Source organism: Lissotriton vulgaris, chromosome 1_1 (assembly GCF_964263255.1).
Source record: "Lissotriton vulgaris chromosome 1_1, aLisVul1.2, whole genome shotgun sequence".
In the NCBI taxonomy this organism is placed as follows: Eukaryota; Metazoa; Chordata; class Amphibia; order Caudata; family Salamandridae; genus Lissotriton; species Lissotriton vulgaris.
In genome coordinates, this window is record NC_141685.1 from 1,821,638,594 (window position 1) to 1,821,666,024 (window position 27,431).

At 40.9% G+C, this 27,431-nt stretch overlaps 1 protein-coding gene across 2 annotated transcripts in view; it reads left to right on the forward strand.

Moving 5' to 3' along the window:
* Positions 1 to 27,431, forward strand: part of PAH (phenylalanine hydroxylase) — a 260,469-nt gene that overhangs the window by 12,102 nt on the left and 220,936 nt on the right. Inside the window, exons 2-3 of one of the 2 annotated variants that reach the window (XM_086919176.1) lie at positions 16,000 to 16,185; positions 17,722 to 17,838. In XM_086919176.1, coding sequence (XP_086775302.1) covers positions 16,000 to 16,185; positions 17,722 to 17,838 — 303 coding nt within the window. The remainder of the gene's footprint in view (positions 1 to 15,999; positions 16,186 to 17,721; positions 17,839 to 27,431) is intronic. The other variant, XM_086919177.1, reaches the window with a different exon arrangement.

The following is a 27,431-nucleotide window of genomic DNA, read 5'->3' on the forward strand; positions in this document are numbered from 1 at the left end:
AGTTGAGCCAACACCCGGAGCTCTGAACTCGGAGTGCGAGGCGTGCTTGGTGCACCGGACTCGGTGTGCGGTGCGTGCGTGTCCCCTGCCAGGCATGCCAGGCATCCCTGCAAGTTCGGCAGCCGTAGCAGTCTCGAAAAGAACCGGCCAGGGTGACCTCAGAGACATGGCTAGACCGAATGTGGGTTGTGGTGTCCCCAGGGGTCCCCCACCAGCCCCCACTTGCCTGCCGGCCAGCTACATTGGCTCTTCCGGCCCCTGCTCTGCTCCTGTACTCCAGTGGCTGCACTGAAGACGAGGGCCGGCCAGTCCAGTGATTCCTCATCGTTTCCACTGTTGACAGCACCTGCCTGTAACATAAACAGATCAAAGCTTCAAGCTCCTGGTGAGTGCTTGTGCCCAATACTTCAGCCTTCCCCAGTTGTTCCAGCTGCCCCAGGGTGGGGAGCTACCTAATCAACGTGTGCTTCTGAGGCACCACTGAGGCACTACAGGGGCACTGCCGCATACTGCCTCACTATAACCCTGCAATGAGGTCAGGGAAAACCAGGAAATTGCAAACCAAGCTCCTTCCCAAAATTACAAGGCAAGAGTCCCTGTGTGACAATTTTGACATAGCGGAAGCCCCACCTTTGGAAACACCTCAGACCAGTGTGACACATGGACACGCTCAGTCACCATTAATTCATCTTTCGATCCCCCTGGCATTTCTGCTTTGCCCACATCGTCGGGCCATTATCCCCTGTCAGCCCATACCCCGCAGATACAAAACTTGGTACGACATTCTGTGCTGCTACTTCCCCTAAACGGGCGACATTGAGGGATTTCTTCAAAAATGCGGCAGCAACAAAAAAGTCAGGCCTAACCTCAAATACCGGTATACACCTGTTACAACGCAACTTTTACAACTACCTACTATTACAACGCAACTTTTACAACGCATACCATTACAACGTCGCGTTGTAATAGTAGGTAGTCGTAATGGTATGCGTTGTAACATGGTACATCCCAAATACCTTGCATAGCACTGCGCTGGAAACTACCCTTGCCCTCCAGCCCTCAATCTGGAACTAACAACGAGTAGAGGCCACGATTCATGATGGCCCCTACAGGTCGGACCTTAGTTTGCCTCAATCCACATTTTCATCAAAAATTACAACGAAGGATGAATACTCTGCTCTAAATGCTATTGAGTACTCCTCGCCACCACCACCACAGGGATCAGACATGTTCCATCACGACCAGCTATCAGCTAATGTAGAGACAATTTTAGTCTCGCTTCACAATACTTCTTTAAGGGAGGATGACCAGCCTTTCATTAACACAAGCTCACCACCACCTTTAACACCAAATGCACAGACCACGATCCCGGTTACGGACGAGCAGGGTGGGAGTAACTCAGCATTAATCGCCCAAATGAAACACCAAACAGGGTCTACTCTATGCAAGGTCCAACTATCACCCACAAAATTATATCAGATCCATTCGACCAGTGCAATCATTTGGGCCCCTCAACAAGCAGCTCGATCATCAAAAACTCATTTGACTTGTCCTTTTTCAATGATGATAATAATAAGCCTCCAGCGCAATCTAAAGCTCACTTAGTGCAGGTGGTAGGCTGTTGCTCACAATAATCGACAGCCTCTCCTCATTACCCGAGTTTCTTTCATCAATTTTAACGGAAGTCAAGAAACTCCGGTCATCAGGGCAGATCCGTATTCCATCTCAGAATTATCGTTCATCTGTGGCATTTGACCCAGTTGTTCAGAAGTCCAACAACAGGAACCTATGCCTTGATAGCAACAAAGCCCCATTAGAAAGTTCGATGACAGTCAAACAAACAGACTCCTGCTAAGCATGGGCGAATTTTGAGAATCTCGCGTTCGCGAATTTTGCGGATTTGCGAACTCGCAATCCGCAAAATCAGCGAATTCTCGCGAATTTGCGGATTTTTTTTTTTGTGTGTTTGCGCGGGTTTCTGCCAGTTCGCGAGGGTTTTTTACAATGTCGCAAATTGCGAACTTACCTGTCGGGTCGCAAGTTTCGCGAACTTGTTGTTTCTACGTGTCCAGCCTGTTTGGGACACTCTTCTTCATCACTGCCACTCTCTGTCACCACTGCCACTCTTTGACTACTCATGCCACCCTCTGGCCCACCCATGCCACCCTCTGTTTCATCACAGCACCCTCTGGTTGTCCAGTCAGTGTACATTATTGTGGCAACGCAAGCACACCTTCCCTGCCTCAAGTGACCTGAATTAATTTGGGGCTGATTAATGTGTCACAGAATATTTTTTTAGCTGGCACCTGCTTCCTTAGTGCTTCCTGATTAGTGATCTTTTGCACTTGCTAAGTGCTTTCATTGTTGCAAAATTAGTTACAACACCTGCCCTGCCCCAACTGACAATAATGCATTAGGGGCTGATTAATGGATTTGAACTTCCAGCCTGGCTCCTGCTTGTCTCCCTTAGCTGTAATTCAGGACCTTTGTGGCATATGTGTAACTATTCTGAGGTTCAGAGCAGGGTCACATAATAGTTTCAACTGGCAACTGAACTCTGGAGGGGCCCCTCAGGAAGCACTACAGGAAATGGCTACTAATGATGAGCCTGAACTTTTGAACCTGGTAAGTAGTTACTTTCAGTTTTGCTAAGATCGTATTTCTGCAATTTTGCACTTATTCGCGGGGCGCGAACTCACGCGAACAGTGCGAACAGTGCGAGCAAAATCCGCTGCTCGCGGATTTGCGGATTTTGCGGGAGATTCGCGAATCTCGCGGATTGTGAATTTACCGAAAATCCGCAAAATCCGCGAGCGAAACGGATTTTCCGCCCATGGTTAACTCCTGCACCGCCAATCCTACATTTGAATCTCAAAAGGTTAACCTAACAACCCCCTTAATCCGCCAATATTCAACAGCTAATGCGAACCCGATCATTTTAAAATCAGACCAAACAACCCCTCTAAAGAGTACATGCTTAACCGGCAACAAGGCACCCGAGTGTTCTGGCACGGTTGCCGAGGAAGTAGTGAACAGGGTACAAACCCACAGGATGAGCAAGCGGGAAAAAAAAAAGATTTCGGAAAAATCGCAGCAGACAAGTAACTGAAAGTGGAAATACAATAAACCATTACTTTCAAAAAAATACCTCCACCTTATCACTGAGCTCAATAAGCACAACTAGTACTATTACCTGTCAGTCTCCGGCTCAACAATCAACCATGTATAAAGAAATTACATCAACAAACGACCTACAACTTGCATCAAACACTTGGTTTGATCAAATTGAAGTTCTTAGACCCACTCCTCAAACAACACCAAAGAGAGGACAACCTCCATCTAATGTGGAGTCTGGAGCAGACCAGGCCCGCCCGTCAAACACAAACCACAACTTAATGCTTACCCCCGGTGTAAGTACATCTACCCTGATAACAGTAGGCAAGATGAGACCAGGGAAGAAGTTGGAGGGTTAAGCCCACACTACAGGTAACCCCAGCCACGATGTAGAGGAAAGGCTTCGATTAACTCCAACTATGATACAGGGTCCTGCAACCAAGTGTAAAACCACCCATAACAAAGCAAGTCTAAACTCTTTCAGCAGTAAAACTATCTTTAATAAAGTGTCTCTAAATCTTCCTAGTGATAAGACAGGCCCCTTGCAAAGATCCTTTGGAAGCCAATAGAGACCAGGTAACACAGTAAAGCCACCTGTGCTCCCCATCGCTCCCACAAAGAGCCACTTGCCCAATAAAGGTATCCAGCCCAAACTGCTGTTCGTCCCGGAGTATATCTCTCGAGGCCCGCATGACATTTTGAATCATGTGAACATTCTCAGACCTTTTAAATCAATTCCAGAATTAATCAAATTGGAATCTATTGATATAATATCCATTGGATTCAAAACCAGTAACAGCAACTGATCAATTGAAATAACTTTGATAACCCTGGCAACCAAAGCAATAAAGGAACTGGTACAATCGCAGACAGTGCAATTTAACAGCTGGGGTATAAACTTAGTAACACCCAGCGACCTTCGGTACCCTTCAATCCTTGCTAGTGCTTCAGCTCCTTCTATTCAATCAGCAAATTCACAATTTTTGATATTAAGATCAGCTCGAAGCAGCTCTCTAATAGAGCGTGGCGAGCCAGCCACATAGAGACAATCTAACGTACAGCCTGATTGAGCCTGACTGCCAAGGGCCCTGTTCCAAGGCCATAAAGATTGAAATATTATTCGCTCTAGCTTGTCAACATGCTCCTGGAACAATAATGGACTTGACACAAAACTTCAATCGTCTAGAATTCCTGAAAAAATATAATATCATACTTCTCCAGGAAACCTGGTCGGTAACAAGTTCCCCTATTGAAGGCTATCTTGAATTTAGGTTGCCAGCAACAAGTATGCACAAGCATGGTCGGCCACAAGGTGGCCTTTCGATCTATGTTACCTGTAAATTATCCTTGAATATCAATGTGTTGGAATTTATTGAAGATTGGATCACCGGTATTATAATTGGCAGTTCAAACCCGGCCAGACAATTTCTTTTGCTTAACATTTACGTTGCACCTCATTCCAGCGAGAAAAAGGCAATATTTGACCGACTGATTGAAATTACGTCTAACCTGAAAGACCATGGTGCAGCCCCATGCTGAATCTCTGGAGACTTTAATACCAATCTATACTCAAGCACTCCAGAGGAATACAATGAAATACTCCCTGAAGCACCATCGTACCTAAAGCCCCCTCTTAAACCAGCAGGCATTAGGCCGAGCAAACTGGGCGAATATGCTGTTTTAAAACTTAACATCTTGGGTTACACCGTATTGAGTGGGAGGTTTTCTATGGATTCTCCACCAGCCTGGACACAAACTGATGTTCTCTCCCACTCATTTCTTGATTACACGCTAGGTAACTTTGAAATGCTCCCTTTAATAGAGAACTTTTTTATTGCATCACCGGACATCAGCAATCACCACCCTCAAATAATAGAACTATCTTTCAATGTTGTTCATCACTCGGCAATAGCTCACACTACAATCGGCATATGCACAGAGAACCTTAAAAGATTGAAATGGACCGATCATCTAATCCCCCAATAATGGACAAATGCAGAACTCTCCTAGATGAATGAAGCATAGCAAAAGTTGTCTCAATTAAAGTATGGGAGCTCCTTGTTCAACAATTACTGAGCCAATTTCCGCCTTCAGTACTTCAGTAAGTACATTTTCAAAGCATAAACAAACACCTATTACAGCTGAGACAAAAAAAATTAAAGACCAAATGCAATTCTGCACTACATCTCGCTAGGAAATGTCAGGGAGATGTTCACACATTTTCTATCTACAAGCAAGCTCAGAAAGCATTTAGAATATCCATTAACAGGGACAAACAAAAAGCAGCCGACCAGTTCTGGTTAAAATTAGCCCACACCAGTAAAAACTCCAATCCTAAACCTTTTTGGTCTCTGGTGAACAGGAGGACATTGGGCATAACTGGCCAATGCAGCGCAAATATAAGCGAAGCTGAATGGGCCAATTTTTTAACAGAGCATTTCAAGGATCACAATAATGAAAGGGATCAATTGAACATCATCTCACCATTGGAAACAACGAGAAATGGCACATTATCCACACATGATACTTCCAACGCTCCCACTTAAATTATCAATATCGTGAAAACTGCGATTCAGCGAGACTCTCTGTTTCTAAAGTCCTGGCTCGTCTAGGAAGGCATCAGACAAAATATTGCTCGCTGTATCAGCAACGCCCGGTCGGACGAGGCTCTAGGTCATAACGGGCTCCCGCAGGCGCGATTTAGGCCTATCCAACGCTTTGGTCCGAACATCTGGCCCCTCTATTTTTGCATTGCTGTCACACTTACAACATACCAGAATCGTGAAAAGAAGCTATCATTCATCCTATTTTTAAAGGAGGCAGAAAAAACGATCCTAAAAACTATAGGATGATAGCACTCCTAGATGTAGACTCCAAATACTTTGCAGTCTCCCGTTGAAAGATCTGTCGTCCTGGGAGTTAAAAACTCATCAGCTGCCATTTAATCAGACTGGCTTTGTGGCCAAATCAGGCACCACTAGCAACCTATTGGCCCTATCCGTACTTACGGAGAAAGCAGCATTCTCAAAAATGTCAGTACACTGCTGCTTCAATGACTTTAAAGCGGCCTTCGACCGGGTGCCTAGGGACCTGTTATGGCACAATTTACAAAATGCGGAATCCCGAGTGATATGTTAAAATCTATAATTCAACTCCATTCAAACACTTGGATTTGCATGAAGCTGGGTGCGGGGTCTCACGTTTCAAGAAAAATACTGACTTTCTGTGGGGTCAAACAAGGGTGTATGTTGGCCCCCCTTCTATATAATCTTTTAATTTCTGATTTATCCCGCCTGTTAGACAAAGTCAACTCTCATCCCCCCCAACTTGGTGGATCCCGAATCAGTAATTTGCTTTATGCCAACGAAGTTGTTTTATTCAGCCACACAAGGGTCAGTTTACAGAGACTTCTTGACCAGCTGCTTACTTTTGCATCAAGTAAGGCTCTGGAACTAAAACTTTCAAAAATTAAAGCTATCACCTTTGGCGATCGAAAGTAGCAAAATGGTGGGTGGATCTTCGATGGTAAAAAAATCAAAACTGTGACATCGTACAAATATTTGGGCATTTATATTGATTCCAAGGACTCTTTTGTAAAACAAAATGAAGGGGTTAAAGCAAAAGCACTGTCCCTCGAAGCAGCATCAATGAAACTTTCTACACAGCTACTTGGCCCTAGCTTATCCCCCCTCCTGACAGTCATGAAGGCAAAGGTTACAAATTATCTAACCTATGGTCAAGAAATTATGTTGGGAGCAATTTGTTAATGCTGAATAAAACAACAACTAGAATTTTTAAACAAGCCTGGCACCTCCCGAAATCAGCATCACCAGCTCAGATCAGGCTCGAGTTTGGCCTCTTGAACCATGAGGGTGTCGGAGCAGGTGCATTCATCAAGTTGTGTCATAGATTGCGAAACTCAAGGGAAGGAAACCTGGAGACCAAGTTGTGGCTAGAAATATCAGTCAGGCAATCCTGTTAAAAACACCTTTACCTTGAATACTCCTTGAGACTGCTTGATGTCGTGGATTAGTGGGGTACTAATCTGCCACAATAGGCACTAAAACTGTCTATTAAAAGAAGAAAACACGCCTGGTCTATAATTGCGGAGCTCAAACCCAGATCAAAGGCCCGATATCTTTCAAGAACTTATACAACCGTCTGGAAGAAAAGATTTATGGTACTGAGGATGGGCGAATGGCCCTTTTTAAAACATCTGCCAACATGGCATCACTCAAATGATGATAATAAATGTAGGGGCTGTGGTCATCACTCCGAAACAATCGAGCATGTGGTGTGTGTTTGCGCCGCATTTCTCAACGATAGAAGGCGGTTGTTGCGGAGCGAATGGATCAAACACGGTGTTCGATCATGCTGGCAAGCTATCTTAGCAGCAATGAATCTCAACAGCATGATGCTCAATGTCAGGTATATGAAATGTGCATATTTACAACCAAAACGGGACTACCATGTTCTCTACCAAACCTCGAGACTCTTATCTGTGGTGCCTTTTCTTGTTTTATTGAAAGTTAGGGCTGGGTCTCACATCCACCAACAAGGTTATTACATTTAAAACATATTTTAACTGCTTCTTGCTCACTTAGAAAAAATGTATCACTGTATCTTTTTAATACTTTTAACTTTTCCTGTTGTATTTAAGAGGAATTGTGTTTTCTTGCTTGTTTTTTATTCTAAGTGTCATGGTTTTAAGTAATCAAGAAAGAATGTCACAACAACTATCATTGCCCTTCTTCAGTAATTAGTGCATCATCATCCAGGTAATAAAATAACATCAGAATTGCAGCTCTAAAGCTAGAGTATTATCACATGCATTGCAAATCTAAATCTTCGTGGGTATCTATTGTTCTACCATTCTCTCCACCATTAAATGCACCGCTGTTAGTCACCTTGCCATTTATGCCATTTTAGGTCTCATACAAACCAGCTTTATACAAACAATACCAATCCTTACAGTGGGTTTTGGGTCAGCCCATTGCTTATCATTGGTTGACTTTCGTGTCAATCTCATTTGCTATCTTCCTATTTGATGACTTTCCTTCCTCTTGTGTTTGTCCTTTCCTGAAGAACAACTTCTTCACTGTTAACTTGCATCCTTCCACTGCTTTCATTCAACAAATTACTTTATTTTTGTGCTTTCAATATAGCAGAGCATGTGTTTCTTGTGGTCTGGTCTTTGTGCTTCTTCCCTTCACATCCCCTCCCCCACAGCTAATCCATTGCTTTCCTCTACCTGTTCCGCTTGATTTATTTTTATACACCCAGGCTCATCCAATGCCGCCCCCAGCTCATTTCCATTCATCTGTAGCATTGATTTGTTTCCCACCCCATCACCACCGTTGTTCCTCCACCCTCCCTGCCTAGGTTACTGCTAAACACTAGCCCAAGCTTTGATAATTTTGATATGCATGTCAGTGTTTGGGTTTCTCTATGGTGAGAGACATGCTTTATGCTAATATGTAGAGCTACAACCTCTGATGATCAACCAGGAACAAAGGTGTAGCTGGTTTTCTAAAGTTGCACAGTCCCCATATCCACTCCACACCTTTCAGGAACATTTTGGAATATTAGTGACTTGGTTTCCTGAAAGAGCTGGAAAAGCTTTCATTTGGAATTCTAGTCATATGTTCCTTTTACATAATTGTTCTACCTCATCATATCTTCATATAGTGATCTTAGCAACATTATGATAATTGAACATTGGCCAATGTGATTTTTTCTTCTCAATTTGAGGCTCTCTAACTAGTGATACAATATCACCTAATTTCCCCTGATCCAAACCCTGACCATAGAGCAGTAGCTTGTCTTCTTATCAACCTGAGTATGAAGGGAGTATGGCATTTATTCTGATATCTACAGGGAAGTGTGAACATGTAAATGTAAATGTATGTATGTATGTATAGGCATTTATATAGCGCACTACTTACCCGTAGGGTCCCAAGGCGCTTCGACCGCTGCGAAACCCTTCCTGGCTTCCCTGAGAGATGGTCCCTTAATGGGTATCTCCAGGGTGAGACCAGGCATCCCCGGCGGTCTGGTGGGGCCGTTAGTGAAGATGAGGCAAGCTAATGCCCAGAGTTGCCGAGTGTGATCGCTGATCAGAGTGGGCACCGAGGCGAGAGAATTATCGAGTCCGCTGACCCTGGTCCAGAAACCTGCCGCGCCGGGAATCGAACCCTGGTCCCGGGCCGTCCTCTGCTCTCGGGTCTGCCGCCTCTAACCAGTGAGCCATTAGAAATGGAGCGTTACATACCCATTTTGGAATGAAAGTAACATGATCTTTTGATAATGGAGTGGAGGCTGTCTCTTTGCCTCTACCTCCTCAAACAGTGCCCATGAATGTCATTGGTTCTTCAGCCAGGCAAGTCTTTGAGGAGACCGTATAAAGATCTGTTGTAAAATTGGGTAAAATAAAAGCTTTTTGCATCATCGAGCAAACACAGTTTATTTCTCCTCTGGGTTGAACCTGTTTAGCCAACCTCTATTCTAATGTGATGAACAAGAATGGTAGACTAGATAGTAGACAAAAGCTAACTAGTTCCTCACATTTAGCCTATGCCTTCCTAAGCAAGAGTACCATACATGCCTGATTCAGTGACTTGGTCACCTATTTCTTTGCATGCCACTGGACTGCTCTTTTCAATGCCTCAACAGATAATCTAAGGATGATGTCTCAAAATGACATAACAGGGAGTGAGTCAAAGCAACAAGAGGACTAAAAACATTAAATATTGTGCTAAATTAGCAGTGGTGCTTGAAATATACACATGTGCTTGCAGCTTAGTCAGAGATGATGTTTATGAATCTAGGTTCATAGTCATTACGAGTGATTGAACATGACCTTCCTAAACTCCTAACAAGCTACTGACTCCCAAACTGTCAACACCAAGCACCACCAGCTCTATTGTTATGTTTATACAAATCCCTGGCCCAGATTTAACCTTTACATACTTCTTCCCATGTTTTTTGCTCAGCCTTGCTACTCATCTCAAGTTCCCTTACTGCTCATCTCCAGCTCTCACACCAAATTTCACTTTGAGAATTTGAGCAGTACTTTCAATCGAACACAGATACTGCAGATGTGAGATCTACCAATGTCCTAGCACCGCTTATCCCCAAACACACTTCACCCTACCCTGTCTATTGAAATTCATGCACTGAACCAGAATGTAATATGTCACCCCCTCATTGTAGCACAATTATATTCCTCCAAGTAGATGAATACCTGCCTATTCCCATGTGCATTCTATATTAGGATCCCAGACCAAAATTTCAAAAAAAGTTGCTGACCCATTTCCCCTTTCTTTATAACCATCTTACTTTGATAAGCTGCCCTTCTCATTAAAGATCACCCCAGAAGAACAGGTTGAGCACTACAACCGTAACCTGTGCCAAACAATTACCCCACTTAAACTTCTGATGCAAACCAGGGAGAAGCACCAAGATTGTTTTTATGGTAGTCAATAAAATCCAAGCTATTAAAAAAAGTCAACAAAGTCAACAGAACTGACTAAGAAACACCTAGCAACCAACAAAAAGGTTAAGTCAGATGATGCTCCAGTCCATAGCATCTCTTCTTCTAAAGAAGAGTAAGAGGGGCCTGCAAGCTCTCATGAGACTGTAGCACTAACCATGGATTTTTTAACCTCTGTCTTATTGTGGACAATCTCCTTTCCACAAAATAAAAAGACAATTAACACCTTACTTTACCATGATTACTGGTGTGAATTCAACAACCTGCTTCACTTTCATCTCCAGGCTGCATTTTGTAGCCATTCCTTTATGATAGTAAACAAAATAGTATTTATGTTCCTATTTCTAGACCCTTGTCTCTTTTTATGGGTCTTCTTCACCACCCTATAATAATAATAATCCACATTTGTAAAGCGTGAACAATCACCCATAAGGGTCTCTAGGCGCTAGGGGGCCGTCGGGAAGATTGAGCAAGCTATTGCCCAGAGTCACACGGTGCTGCGCTAATCTGCTGCCGGTGCCGGGGATCGAACCGTGATCCCTAGATTCCAATCAGTCGCCCTGGCCACAGCGCCACACCTCTTACCTATACTTTTCTTGCTCCCAAATCATTGTTAGTGTCTACTCTGCATCTTGTTTCTTTGCTACAGGGAGTTCACCATGTTGCTGAGAGATTAGAAGCTAGGTTGAAGTGATGATGATTCCAAATCACACTACCTCTTAACCATCTTCATTGCCACACCATCAGTCTTATAACTCAAATATATCCATATGCCGAAAGGGTTTTATATGAACAAAGAACCTTGCTCAAATCAATAACAAAACAGCAACCTGAAACTATGTATATTAATGCCAATATGTCCCAAACAACGCTGGCCTGCAATAATAGATGGTTATTATTAAAAGCAGCTTCCAACAATCTGAAGCATTTTGGCTCACTACCTTAAACATTTAAAACCTCTCACTAGCCTTCAGTTTTCCAAAATAACTCCAGGGCAAGCTACATTGTATTTGATTTGTTTTAATTGTGTCATTCATTCTGTTCAAAGCTCATACATATTATACAAAGAAAAAACATATAATAATAAATGGTAACAAATTTATAATAAACATTAGACAAACAAAACATTCAACTACAAATGATAATAATAAGTGTTGGCATTATTTCATCATGATAAATATGCCAACAGTTTATTTAGGTGATATTTGTAATATATAAAATCTTTAAAATTAAGTTTCTTCTAAATTCTGGATGCAGTAACTTAATTCCTCTTGCCCATTCTGCCACTGACCACAACTTGCCATTTTCAACTTGCTGTTTTCCCCTGAATATAGTCTTACGACCACAGAATACCAGATGACCTGCAGTGCCTCTCATTCCGTCTTTGCAACATGGCCATAACATGGCTAAAGTACCCATTTGGGTTTCAGGCACACACAAAAAAACAAATAAAATAAAAAGTGAAGAAAATTTGTCAAACTGTTAACACAATAGTAGATCTTCCAACTGGGGACGAGAAAATGAGACGTCCAATCTTATCCAGTCGGATAATGGGTACACAATGAATAAAGCAACAGTTGAGTATGGATATGATGTTCTATAGAATTACTGGTGGTGTTAGGTGTAAGTGGATTACTCATATGAGACATTCTTTATTGATCAACACTGGACTGGTTAGTGACTTGGACATCATTGAAAGATTTCTATGTTCAAGCTTTAATTGCTGTGGCCTTTTCATAATAGACGTATTAAACTCTGAACTGATTTCACAGCTCACCATGAGGCAATTAAACCCTTACTCAATCTCTGTGTTACAGAAGAGTAGGTCTACACAATACTAATTGAACAATAGTTTTTCAGTTTCAACCTTCTGTAAAGGCTCAACGTCTATTTCTTTAAAAAGATCCAGAAAATCAATTGTTCTGATGCAACATATATAGGAAGATTTTCCAGTGTTAGATGAGAATTGCATCAGGACACTAACCCCTGGAATGAAATAAAAAGGAATGGGCAATTTGGACAGAGACATGTCCATTGCTCCACGGGGTTGACCCTTTTCCTTGCTTGTTTTACACCCACCCACAGTGCTTTATTCAGGGGATGTGCAAATTGTCAATTTAGTGTGGACATAGTGAGCCTATTGGGATCTTGAGAACATTCTGGACCTTTTTTCATTGTCTGATCATTCTTAGTGAGGATTTCAGTAAACAATCTACAGATTAATACACTTAGGGCCTCATTACGATGACTAGACTAAACTGCCTGACTCCTTGTCGGATTTGGTTCCAACCTACTCGCGGTCGGCAGTTCCGCCCGACCGATTATGATGCTTACGAACACCAATCAGAAGGACTCCCATTGATTTCAATGGGTGCCTGTATAATACATTTCTTGGGCTGTGACTTGAGGGAATATTTATGACACAATGGGGGCATGTGCATGGGAACTCAGAGAAAGTGTGACCAGCAAGATTATCAGTTTGCAGATTTGTACCATATATTTAAATTAGAGGAACTGACCGGACCCACTTTATATTCATGCAATTTTGAAACTTTGAAGAAAATAATTAATCAATTTTAATTATGTATCCGTTGAAGCAATGATTAATTAATGGTGCTGCAGAAGATTATGTATTGTGATCGATTGCTTATAATTTTGAAAGCTTTCAAAATGGCTATTGCCAGAAACTTACAAAGTGAGGTTAATGTTGCAATAGTCCTTCTTTAATTTTTAGTATAAGTGCTTACCCAATGTAATTAAATCAGAATGCGATAATTGTTTGTTGAAAAAATGAACCCGCCAACATTGACAGAGGCGGCAAGTTAAAACGCGTCTGTTTAGGAATCTGTAAATAAAGTAATAAAGTGCCAAATGTATATGTTGTGAGTGACGCCCGTCTTTTTTGAGGAGTGTGGATAAAGAATACATGAATCCACCATGGGAGCGGCACCCGTCTGTGAGAACAGGTGGCTTTAGTAGACTGGAGTGGGTGATATATATATATACATATATATATATACATATATATATACATATATATATGTACATATATATATATATATATATATATATATATATATATATATATATATATATATATATATATATATATATATATATATATATATATATATCACATCACCTTTCCACTGTCCTTGTAGAGACCGGGACTTTTTCGGCGTCGGTGCAATCCAGGGCACAAGGTCGCCCTGCACAATCGACTCCACCTCGCACGTAGCTCGGAAGACTTTATTTTACATCAAGCCAAACTTCAAAAACCCAAGGAGTTTGGCTTGATGTAAAATAAAGTCTTCCTACATTTCTGACTGGTGGTAATTATTGACAAGAGTGCATCACGTACTGGAGAGTGCGAGGTGGAGTCGATATATATATATATATATATATATATATATATATATATATATATATATATATATATATATATATATATATATATATATATATATATATATATATATATATATATATATTTACACATACACACACAACTAACTTTGGATAAATATGCCAAAGAAACCGAGCCCAATTCCGTCAGCGTGGTTAAAAAAGTTTTATTAAGTTAAATGGCAAATCCTTGTCCTTTGCCATCTGACTTAATAAAACATCTTTAACCACGCTGACGGAATTGGGCTCGGTTTCTTTGGCATATTTCTTCAAAGTGAGTTGTGTATTTTGGGAGGCTCGCCACCTCACCGAAGCCCGCCGCCATAGAGAGGCAGAGGAATCGCGACCTAATGTCTGAATATATATATATATATATATATATATATATATATATATATATATATATATATATATATATATATATATATATATATATATATAAACACATACACAGTTTTATCTGAGGCCTAATTTGTGCCCCCGCTCCTAAAATTCCCATCTAGAGACGGCACTGAATCTGTGCTTATAAATGAAACAGATTTATTATATTGTCTAAAGTTATAGCACCCTTGATCAGATTCCGTTTAGGAAGGATAATTTATTTCTCTACATCTTTTGATTCTGACTAAAAGTCTTCAACGTCTAAAAGATTTTTAAGGAGTGATCTATCTGCATGTAAGACAGCACTGAATATATTTTTCAGGCGCTATCCTACTTGCTTGTACAAAGGAGTCCACAATACTGCAGTGTAGCAGGTTGATTTGACTCAGACATAGTCTAACTTGTAGAAGATTGCTGCTATGCTCTATAGAAGATTGATGCTATGCTTTATGCTAGGTATTTCAAAAGACCCATGATCCTGAGTCAGTGTCAGAGGCATATTAGGTGGCCGTGACATATCACTGACCAAATTAAAAACACAACCAGCCTATAAAGTGTTCTAGGGTGTGGGGAATCTTATAATGTTCCTATGGACTTGAACCCCAAAGAAACAACTTATGGCTTTTTCACAACTTAAACGGCTTGTTTGACTAAACTGCTAAAACTAAATATATTAAAATGTTCTATCCTAAAGATACTCATTTTATAGTTGCAAGTTAAACGAATAGCAGGTTATGTTGAGTCTAACAGTTGTCCTGCATTCATGCACATGGCAATGAATTAACTCGTCGGACTACATTACCAGCTTGCAGAGCTGGTTCATGCAGCAGATGTCCTAGTGGGAGTGCACCAGCTTCTGAGTTTAAATGATCGATACTTAGAGTTGAAGAGATGAGCTGATTACAATATAGACCAGTGGTTCTTAACATTTTGACTGCTGTGGGCCCCACAAACAGTCACTGCTGGAACCTGGGGACTTCCTCTGAATCATTATTGGAATCTGGGGGCCACCAGTGAGTGATTACTGGAAGCTGGGGACACGACCTAGGTATTTTCAATGATTTGATTTGCAAAAGAATACAAAAAATACAGAAACAAGCATTCATCAAATAAATGCACACATGCTAAAATACTATATTTAATTCACAAATATAAAAAAATCTAAAATTTGAATGGAAGTATGGAGCTTTTATAAATTCAATTGAGGCCTTTCCTTGTTCATACAATATTCTGTTTAATGCACTTTCAGATCGATCTGAAGATACTAACTTAATTTTTAGCTTCCAATTTCAAATTCCTGTACTAATTAAAAAAAAATGTCAATATTATATTTTGCTTCTTTATTTATATGCACTTTATTAATCTGATAATATAATTTCATTTCAAATAGTCGCTTTGTGCACCCCCAGGAGTCCCCAGTCCACAGGTTAAGAACCACTGATGTAGACCATTATCTCAAAGAGGATCTTGGATTTTTATTTTTGTAAAATGGGTGCTGTCTTGAATACATTATCAAACGCAATTCGCTCTAAAGAAGGGCATTTTGCATGCAATTGTATTAGGTTATAAAACATAACATTAGCATAAACATTTGGCTTTCTATTTAGATCAAACTTGACATGAATCTGGAAAGATCGCATGAGAAGGAGGCCGACGACGGATATCCGCTTTATGCAAAGGGAAACCGCTTCATTTCAAACTGGGGAATGGGCCAGAAGGGTCTTTCTATCTGGGAAGGGGAGAAATCAGACAATGAAGACAAGATAGGCGATTTGGAAGATGCCGTCAATGCTGTGAGAATGATACTGGCAATTATGGTGTTCTTCTTGCATGCCATTAATTCCTCAATTATTAATTCATATTTACAAATTATTTGATCTTGAAAACTCCAGATACTTCTTTTCTTTCTACTAAACCTTCATTTTTCTGACTGCCCTACTTTACAATGTTTCTCAGTCACAGTTGTTGTTCAATTTCCTGTTGTATGTTTGTTTATATTTAACTTTTCATTCTGTCATTGTGGTGATTGGATATGTTTTGTGATTGCCTCACCATGTCAATTCACATTAGATATCTGAATGTTCAAAGATTTTAAAGTGCTGTTGAAGTTTCTTTGCAAAACAGCAACAATAAGGAAGTGGCATAGAATTAAGGCATATAATGAACCCAAAACCCACCTGAGGGTTTCAACCCAAAATAAACTTCCAGGAATGCATTTCTCATTTCAGTTAAGTAACTTGGTTGACACAATGAATTACTGAATACTGTGACTTATTAAAACACACCGTTATTGATTTTGATTTTCATTTGAGTGCGATATCCTCTGGATTCATGTTACTCTTACTTGTGAGCACACATCTATATATTTATATATTTGCACTTAGGCATTTCCATCTTGTTCCTCATTAATTTCACCTCCCACATGTACCTTTTCTACTCCAGTTTCATAGGTGTTTCCGCTTTTGATTCTGAAATATTGGCCACATTTGTCCAGTCTTCTGGGCAGGCCGCGTGTTTCTGCAACTTGCTTTCCCCTCTCCTGTGGCCTACGGGGTTGCCCTACTGTTACATGCATATATTTTTACGGATATTCCATTTTTGCTTCGCTGTCTCCTAATTGCCGAGACAGAGGCAATCATGAAGGACTTGACGTGGTTGGATTTCCTTATTGGTGATGCTTTGATACAATTATCTAAAGAACCATTTTAACTCACCTCTCCAGCCCTCATTTGCTTCCCTATACCGGCCTAACTTCAGAGTAAATCCCAGTCTGCCTTTTACAAGGGCAGATATGTAAAGATCCAAAAGAACACAGAAGGACTGCACTCGGCCACATGATGTAGCTTCGTCAGTGTGCATGTGTGTACATTTGGTAATGTATTAGGCGAGCAGTAGAAGGAGGTTGTTGGGAGCCTCAAAGCAAGAGGTGTAAGAGTGCCATTGAATTTCTGCACACATAAAAATGTTATCGAAGTAACAGCAATATTAGTGTACATGGCTGTTGTGTTCCTTTGAATGCCTAGAATAACAGAGGTAAATCACAGCAGTAGGTATATCATTTCAAGGTATAGTCATTCCTCCTTTCCTACTATATGCTCACACTCTCTAACTGTTTTATCGCTCAGGGCTGAATATTACTGACTGTAATTAATCTGCATGCACTTTATCATTGATATGCAGAACACTTTACTCATAGTCGCCTATCGCTTTTGCTACAGACTTTGCAGCACTTTTCTTCTGAAATGACAAAGCATGAACCCAACCCAAAGGTCTTCACATAGTGTCCACAGTTCATGCAGGGATGTCTAACCTGCCTCTCTTGTTTTCAGGAAACCATGTACATCGAAGAAATCACCAAGAAGAACGGCACCAATGGCGCCTTGTCCTTGATCGTCTCTTTGAAGGAGGAAGTTGGCGCTTTAGCCAAAGTGCTGCGTATATTTGAGGTAACTGAACCCATGTTTAGATGCTGATTCAAGCTGAATTACACTTTCCATTGTCATGTTATATCATTTGAACCATTGTCTCGCTTGTGAGTATATCGGCAAAGTTTTGAGTATAACCTATGAAATTTTACGCTTAAAGTTTCCTACTACCTTGCTTAGGAATAAAATAAGGTGTTATATAAGAAGATCTAAATGTTATTTTAACACCTTTCTTCATGTGGCAGACTGTAGTCGCCTTTAAGAATAGCATGAAGAGTCTGAAGAAGGTATCCCTGACTACCTTGTGTAAGAATGTGTTTTTTTTTCTATTTAGTACTGAGAACTTCTCTATAAAAAATGTTGTAGATTAATGATGCATTAGAACCCAAGACGGCTAGATGAATACATAAATCAAAATATTTTTGGGGTGGTATATGAAAACATGTTTGACACAATAGATGCCAAGCCTTGCTCACAAAAATATTAAAGGCTGACAGAGAGTCATTATATTGTGGTAGAAGATTTGGGTATCTGGTTGCTGCTCATTAGTCTGTCAATGCCTCAGACAATTATCTTTTATGCGGAATAAGCAGGAGTCCACAAATATTGTCCTTGTACATCTCCAAGAAAGGATGAGGCCGACCTCATTTAGTTAGCTGTGCAAAATGTTCATGTTCCACTCTTAAATTTAGGAAGATTCATGTTTGACTCAGTTTGCTAACTCGTAGTTTCCAAGTTGTCCAAATTAACCAACCTGTATGCAAACGTTTATGCTTGAGAACATTTCTCGGCAGAAAAGTCTCTAACAAAACCGTTTTTGAGAGAGATTTTTCCACTGCACGGTTTTTGTTCGTTTTTGTGCCAAACCCTACATTTAGAGGGAGGTTTCTCCTTCTAGTTGTTGTTTTTATGCTTTACATACATCAGGAAATTCATGAATATTGTAAAGATTAAAGAAAACATGTAATGTTGCAGAGTTAGTTTTTGCACATTTTCACAACAGTTGAAGAGAAGTGGAGATTAAAACAGGCATTTGCAATGCAAATGGTCCCCCCTTTGGGACCTTATATGTATTTAGCTACTGCAGCACATTAGCCTGGGTGCTGAAACATGGAGGGACAGTAAGCACCAAACTGTGTGACACTCCAGGTATGGGAACACATGGAGAGAAATATTTCCTTTCAGCTGGAAATGGTATAGTCCAAAGCACTGTTTTTAATATAAAATCAGGGCCTTCGGTGGTCATATCACTGAAAATACAAGATACAAAATTTGAAAATTGAATATTATTGTCTACGGGTGCTCGTGGAAGACAATCTCTATGGACTGGAATCTAGAGAATGCTAAAGTGATTCTGGTATTTTTGTGACCTCTGCTGGTCGTTTTCTATCAAGAAAATTAAATAGAGGCAGTTGCCAGTAAAATAAAGTCATAAATGAGTCATAAATAAATGTCCTTGTCAACTCAATATTGGGTGGGAACAAATGATGCTTCAGAGTGCTTTTAAATGGGTGAAAATTAAAATGAGGAGTTACCTTAATGGCTAAGTTAACTCGTCATTTTCATTTTCTCCCATTTCAAAGTGTCCCATTTAGAAACAACAGACCTCTTGCTCCAAATGGCCAGTAGACACTGCGTGATAACTGACAACTAGTCTTTAAAAAAAGCATTGGCATAGCCAATATTTCTCGCTTTTGGGACCTTATAAGTATTTATTTATGCAGCTCAATATCCTTGGTGCAACAACATCAACTGTTGCATGGCTAAACACTTATGAGGTTCCAAAGGGAGTGCTTTGTTAGTGTTTCTAGCTCGGATCATATGTAACTCTCACTTTACACTTTGTGTCTGTGCAATTTACAACACTTACACATCATCTTAACTGCACTATTTATCACTACTTTGATGACGTAGCAGGCCGGTCTCTTCCTCTGATATTTACAATCTAACAAGCGGTTGAGAAGGCCCTTTATTGCAAAGCAATACCTCTAGCATATGCATTTAAGCCATTAGTATTGTAAATGACAATGCTTTTTATTTATGTTTTAAAACACAAAACATAAATAAAAGACATTGCCATTTACAATGACAATAACTCAAACTCGCGTGATTGCAAATGCTTGTTTTTCTGCCTCCCCCCTAGGCTGCTGCCTCCACCAGCAGGCTTAGGTCATCAGAACGCAACTATAATTATTACAGACTTCTGACCTCTTTTCTGTATAATAGGCGACTGAGTGGGTCACAGGTCACATATAAATAAATTAGAAACAGGGTTTTATAATGGAACTGCAATTGTAACATGTACTGGATACACAGTCAAGACGTGCAGAGGGCAGATTTACGCTGGATAAGATAGAGAGCTAAGGTGCTTCTGACCCAGCACCTACAGCACAACTGTGTAGTATCGCCAATCCAATTTGCATACATGCCAACATTTCGGAACAGACGAGACGGATGTGTGGAAAAGTTCAGAGGGTTAGTTTCCCCATAACTATATATCGCAATGAAGAACACTGTAAGTGGGGAAAAGCTACAAGAAGAAAATGTTCATTCACAGCACGCAAACATGACGAAAGAGTTTAATGAGACAGAACCTCGATGACTTTTATGCAGATATGAAGAAGTGAGTTGAAAATAACTCGGTAATAAAAATGTTCTGCCATCAGACACAATTCTGATGCAAGTCATACGCTAACATATGGCGGTGATCAGGCTTTCAATGTGAACGCCCTATTGAATGCAGCCATATCAGCACTGAGCTACTTGTCTACTGACTACTTACCTTTTTACCTGAGAGGACACCAGGCTACACGCGGCATCAGCATACGCATGGCCTATGCGCTGTTACCAAAGAAAATCGACGAGCCACTAGACTGCGCACTTGAAACACATTTTTGCACTGACTATCATGGCCGCGTGTTAATCCATCCCTGGTTTTAGGGAGTAGAGCTCTCCCTCCACCAACCAGCTGATTCTGGTAAAGTTACCCACACGTGAACATGAACATAGGTCACTTTTCTACGGTTGTGCTATGTTTGAGGTGTTATCCATGTTACCTGATTGTGACTAATAGAAAATCAATATGCTGCCAGATCTAGGAAGACAAAGAGCGGTAAAGCAGGCTGTCTTTCAGGTTCGTTTAGTTAAACACAATATCATATTGAATATGTGCATTTTTGATTCTAAATTTAAATAAGTGGCTTTTGTCCATTTTTCACGACCAAGAGAGGAGTGGGACATGCACGCATTAGAGAATGAAAATATATGTCAATAGAGCTCAAATAGGAGACCTTACATAAACAGTTTGACCTACTTTTATGCACTCTAAACTAACCGTCCGAGAGAGCTATACCTCTCCGAGGGCTTGCTCAGAGAATGATTGCGGAAGCGACTGGATCACGTGAAGTACAGGGGAAAGGGGCAGGGAGTTGCTGAGACAGCGGATGAGTGCTGAGGAGATGAGGGTCGCACTAGATGGGGGAAGGGGTGTGGGGGCTGAAAGATAGATGGCGCCTGTGCGCATAACCGTGCACGTAATCACGCGCTTTAGGCCACACAGGCAAAAGCGTGTGGTCAGCTTTTTGAAGCCCCCCTTACTAAAAGTCTCCCCAGAGCAGTGCATGAGCAATGCCTCACTGACTATCATGGCCGTGCGTTAATGCATCTCTCATTTTAGGGATGTAGAGCTCCCCGTCCACCAACCAACTGATTCTGCTAAAGTTACCCACACATGAACATAGGTCACTTTTCTACGGTAGTGCTATGTTTGAGGTGTTATCCATGCTACATGATTGAGACAAAAAGAAAATTGATATGCTGCCAGACCTAGGAAGGCAAGGGGGGGTAAAGCAGACTGCCTTTCAGGTTCATTGAGTTAAATACAATATCATATTGAATATGTGCATTTTAGATTCTAAATTTAAATAAGTGGCTTTTGTCAGTTTTTCTCGACCAAGAGAGGAGCGGGACATGCGCGCATTAGAGAATTAAAATATATGTCAATGGAGCTCAAATAGGAGACCTTACATAAATGGCTTGTCTTACTGTTATGCGCTCTAAACTAACCTTCCAAGAGAGCTATACCTCGCAGAGCGCATGATCAGAGAATGATTGTGGAAGCGACTGGATCACGTGAAGTACAGGGGAAAGGGGCGGGAGTTGCTGAGGCTGTGGCTGAGTGCTGAAGAGGTGAGGGTCACACTAGGTGGGGAAGGGGTGTGGGGTCTGAAAGCCAGAAGGCACCTGTGTGCGTAACCGTGTGCGTAACCGCACGCTGTAGGCTGTTGTGTGTCGATTTAGATGCTGAATGAATTTCCCGATTCATGCCCTTATATAGGTACAATTCGCGTTGCCCTTATATAGGCATAGAAATCCAGTCCTATTTAGGCATAGCCCATGCTACCCAAATACAGGCATGGCTACTTCCATCCGTTCATCTACGTCACAAAGATTTCTTGGAAAACCAGACTCTTTCTAGTGACCTCTGAATTAGTTGGCACACACAATTAAGTTTAATGTACTCGATAGAGACATATTGAGTGTATTATTCCAATGCACAGAGCCTATTGGGAATATAGGAACTACACTACATGGCGCCCAACGGTTTGGTAAGGCACTAATTTAACGCTAGATACTAAAGTAACTCAGTCGTGCTTTTCTCAGAGACCCCTTTTCCTGTAAATACTCCAATAGGCGCCTGGAGTGGGTAAAAGGATAATATCCGCCATAGCTGGATAGGACGAAAATCTTATGTATTCGTTTTTTTGTTTTTTTCAACGTTGAAAGATACAGTGTTCCAAAATATTGGGCACCTTATCTTTGTTTCCTTAAAGCTTGCTCTGCAAACTTTCAGTCAAAAAAAGTTTCCCTAAACAGGGATAACAACACCGAAGCCAGTGGATCTGCGGCTGTTCAAGCCGATGCTGCTTTTAACCTCACAGGTTTCCAAGAAACCGATGAAAATGTTGTAATCATTCCTCCTAATTTAAGGAAAGCCATCACTATAAAACGTATATAACCTCAGAAATAGGGACAATTTGAGAAAACCTGATAGATATCAAGATGCTGATACACGTTCCTCTCGTACCTTTCAGACTTTGCTCACAGAAATCCAAAGAAGTGGGCGGTCAGAAAACAAGGAAGAACGCATAAAGTCCAAAAGACGATCAACACGTTCAGAAAAACAAGAAACCTCAATTTACCAAAAAGAAGGTATCAGGTCTAAAAAGCAGACATGCCGAGGATCTTTAGGACACAACTCAAGAACGGAGAATGGGCTCAGACAATGTTGGAGAACGCAGAAGAAGTCACAATAGCTTGCCAGAACTAAAAGGATCATCTGGAGACCCTGGACGTCAATGAATTCATTCAAGTTGAAACTGCAGATACCAGGGTCAGTTCTCCTCATAGGTTATATGAAAAGAAACTCAGGATGGAGGGAGACATACCAAGAAAAGTGAGAGCACTCTTTTGGCAGTGACTTTCTAAGAGTTATGACATTCTTCTAGCTGAACAGGACTGGCCACCACAATTTGTCAGGGAGTGCCCAAATGGCGGGGACATCATTATGCCAGTCTTCTCTAACCATATTGCAATTCATTTAAAATATACTTATGGCAGGAAATGGGCAGTCTCCCAAGCTCCTGCATTATACAAAAATCACGTAGGATGGGATGAGGACTCGCCTCACCATAAAATCCAACTAAAAAATCAACCAACTGCACAAAGGCAGTACCCAGTTATGCAAGAAGCTAAAAAACAAATCAGGGAGATATTAGATCAACTTGAATACCAAGGGGTGATTGAAACATGCACCTTGTCAATGAACAATCCTCTGTTTCCTGTCTCCAAACCAGACAATACATATCATCTAATATTGGATGATAGACATCTAAACTCTTGTTGCAAAACATTTGCAGTGCAAAATGCACACAGTACAGCATTAATGAATAATATTGTGCGTAAAAAATATAAAACCACATTAGATATTTGTAACTATTTCTTTTGTCAAAACATTGCACCAGAAAGCAGGTATTTGACCGCTTTCTCAATTATGGGGACACAGCATCACTTCTGTCGTCTCCCCCAAGGATTCAAGAATAGTCCTGGGTTATTTTCAGCAAGGGTAACAGTTTTTTTTTTTTAATTCTTTTTTTTTTGTCCTCATTTGCCATACCCTCAATATGGAAGATACCAACCACCTAGCGAGTCCTACACTTAGGTACCAATCCAAAGTGTTTTTTGTGCCCTCCTTCCTATACCAGGACTCGAATAATTTTTTGGCGGGAGATAACACCCAGAAACTTGAGGAATTTGAGCTGACTGCATTTAGGTTTGTTTCAACCTGTAGGACCAATATCATGTCGAGGCTAGACCCAGTCCAAAGAGTGTTTACGGCATAATCATAGGACCCGGGGAGAAAAAAAAAAAACCCGGGTTCTATCTCCACTCGGACAGCACCTCCCAAAATGCCAGATTGCGTTTACTACATGATCTATTAAGGTCTGCTTTAGATGTTTCGTATAGTGATGTGAGCCATGCAGAATATGAAGGGGCTGTTTTCTCTGTCCAATGCATGCAGATTTGCCTTCTTGCCAGCAAAATGGCATACAAGAGGAATGACCTTGCTTTACCTGTAATGTTGTCCTCCAGCCCAAAAATAATAAGTGGTAGTGTTATTAAAAGTGATGTATTCAGGATGGAGTTTAGAGTGGCCTTCACTTCTTCCCAAAACCGATATATATCGGGACATTCCATAAACATGTGGACATGGGATGCTCCCATAAGATTACATTTGTTACATTTTTTGTCGGGGAGGAATTTGGAAAGTTTAAGTGGCGTGATGTATGCGCGGTGTACTGAGAATAGATGATTTCTTCTGAGCCATGATGGTTTTACAATCTTGTGTAAGAGGGCAAAAGAATTTAGCCACATCTCCTCACAATGAAGGCCCGTTGCTGACCCCCATAATTGATCTGGGAGGGTAAAGTCTCCATCAATTTCTTCAAGTATCTGCCAATACCAAAAAGCTACTTCCTTTCTTCCCACTGGTTTTTCCACTAACTGTTGTTCCAAAGAGCTTACTTTCCCAATATGTTTATCTTTTCTACACTGGGCTCTTGTCCAACTATCCAGCTGAATGTACTTAAATCTGGACAGTCCGGGACCGATGTGGTCGTTTAACTCGTCCCATGTAATTAATGATCCCTCCTTCAATAATTGACCCCATCTTGTGATCCCTGCATGTTCCAGTGTAGCTGACAAGCTATCTCTCATACATAGTGGAAGCCCAGGGGATTCCCAAATTGAGGCAAAGTTTGAGAAGTAAGACAGCCCCAGTCTTTTTCTGATGATAAGCCACGTCTTAGACCAAGATTGTAGTATTTTAAGTTTGATTTTTTTGAAAAATTTCTGGCTAGCAAATTTGAACATAAACCCATCCACTGATAGGTTTGCCCCGATTAACATGGCTCTATACATTGATCCATTCGAAAGATTGGTTGGTGTTTTTAGAAGCATCCTCGAGTGTGTTATCTGGAATGCCCAAGCATAGTATAGTAGGTCAGGCAAAGCGAGGCCACCCTTCTCTCTTCTCCACCTCAACTCTTTCCAGGCAAGTCTGGTGGATTTATAGTTCCAAATAAAGGAATTGATTTCTTGTTGGCTTTTTTCAATTGTTTTGAGGTCAAATGCCGAGGGAATAGCGCTGAATACAAAGGTACATTTTGGGAGGATGCACATTTTGACTAGGTTTACTCGACCTGTTATGGAGAGTGGCAGGTGTGACCATGATCTCAACAACTTTTTACTCTCTCTGTGGATTCAATCCAAATTGATTTGACCAATATTGCCCACATCTTGGGTGACTCGTATTCCAAGGTACCGCATGGAGGACGAAACGTTTATTCCCAAATGTTGTTCTGGGATATTCCATGTCATTATTTCAGTTTTGCTCGAGTTAATGTCATGCCCTGAAATAAGCCCAAATTCTTTTGCTCGCTGTATGACTACAGGAAATGTTGTTGTTGGATCCGATGTGAAAATCAAAATATAATCGGTGTATAGTGCTACCCGCCTCTCCCACTCCCGAAACTAAATGATGGAATGTTAGCCTCTGCCCGCAGAACCTGGGCGAATGGCTCGATATATAAGTTAAAGAGGAGTGGGGAGAGCGGACAGCCCTGTCATGTACCTCTGGTGATATGAAAGGCTTCCGTCAATACACCATTAACCAGTAGCCTAGCCGAGAGGGCACTGTATAGTTGGAATATCGCTCTACAAAATCTACTTCCAAAATTGAATTTTTTAAGGACATCCTCGAGGTAGGGCCAATTGACCCTATCAAACGCCTTGGTTGCGTCTGGAGTGAGTGTGGCCAAAGGTAGGGAGAAGGCTGATGCAATGTCTATGGCACCTATCAGATCGTGTGTTAATTCTGATAATTGTCGGCCTTTAATGAAGCCTTTCTGATCTTGATGTATTATATTGCCTATTACGCCACTCAGTCTTGTTGACATTATGGTTGTAAAGATTTTATAATCGTTGTTGAGCAGCGATATGGGTCGATATGACCCACATTCCCGGGGAGATTTGCCTGGTTTCAGAATAAGCACAATTGTAGCCTCCCCCCATGTTTTTGGTGGTGGATTTCCTTCTATTAAAATGTCGTTAAATAATGCCATCAACACGGGGGCGATAACATCTTCCAGGGCTCTATATGTCTCCCCTGGGAGACCATCTGGGCCAGCCGCTTTCCTTTTTTGGATTGACGTATTGCTTTCCTTTCATTTAAAATATACTTATGGCAGGAAATGGACAGTCTCCCAAGCTCCTGCATTATACAAAAATCACATAGGATGGGATGAGGACTCGCCTCACCATAAAATCCAACTAAAAAAATCAACCAACTGCACAAAGGCAGTACCCAGTTAAGCAAGAAGCTAAAAAACAAGTCAGGGAGATATTAGATCAACTTGAATACCAAGGGGTGATTGAAACATGCACCTCGTCAATGAACAATCCTCTGTTTCCTGTCTCCAAACCAGACAATACATATCATCTAATATGGGATGATAGACATCTAAACTCTTGTTGCAAAACATTTGCAGTGCAAAATGCACACAGTACAGCATTAATGAATAATATTGTGCATGAAAAATATAAAACCACATTAGATATTTCTAACTATTTCTTTTGTCAAAACATTGCACCAGAAAGCAGGTATTTGACCGCTTTCTCAATTACGGGGACACAGCATCACTTCTGTCGTCTCCCCCAAGGATTCAAGAATAATCCTGGGTTATTTTCAGCAAGGGTAACAGAGTTACTACAAACTTATGATGATGAAGCATTATCATATGTGGATGACATCTATCTGACAGATGATGACTTGGATAGGAACTTGAATAGGGTGACTACAATTATACTTGGATTCGCCTCTGAGGGTTACAAATTAAATTTTAAAAAATCTAGAATTGCCCATTTAAACGTCCTATTTTTAAGATAGGAACTTTCAAGTGAAGGCAAAAGACTGGCAGCAAACTTTCTAGAATAATTTGCACTGCTCCAACCTCCAAAAACGCTGAAAAATCTACAGTCGATTCTAGGATTCTTAA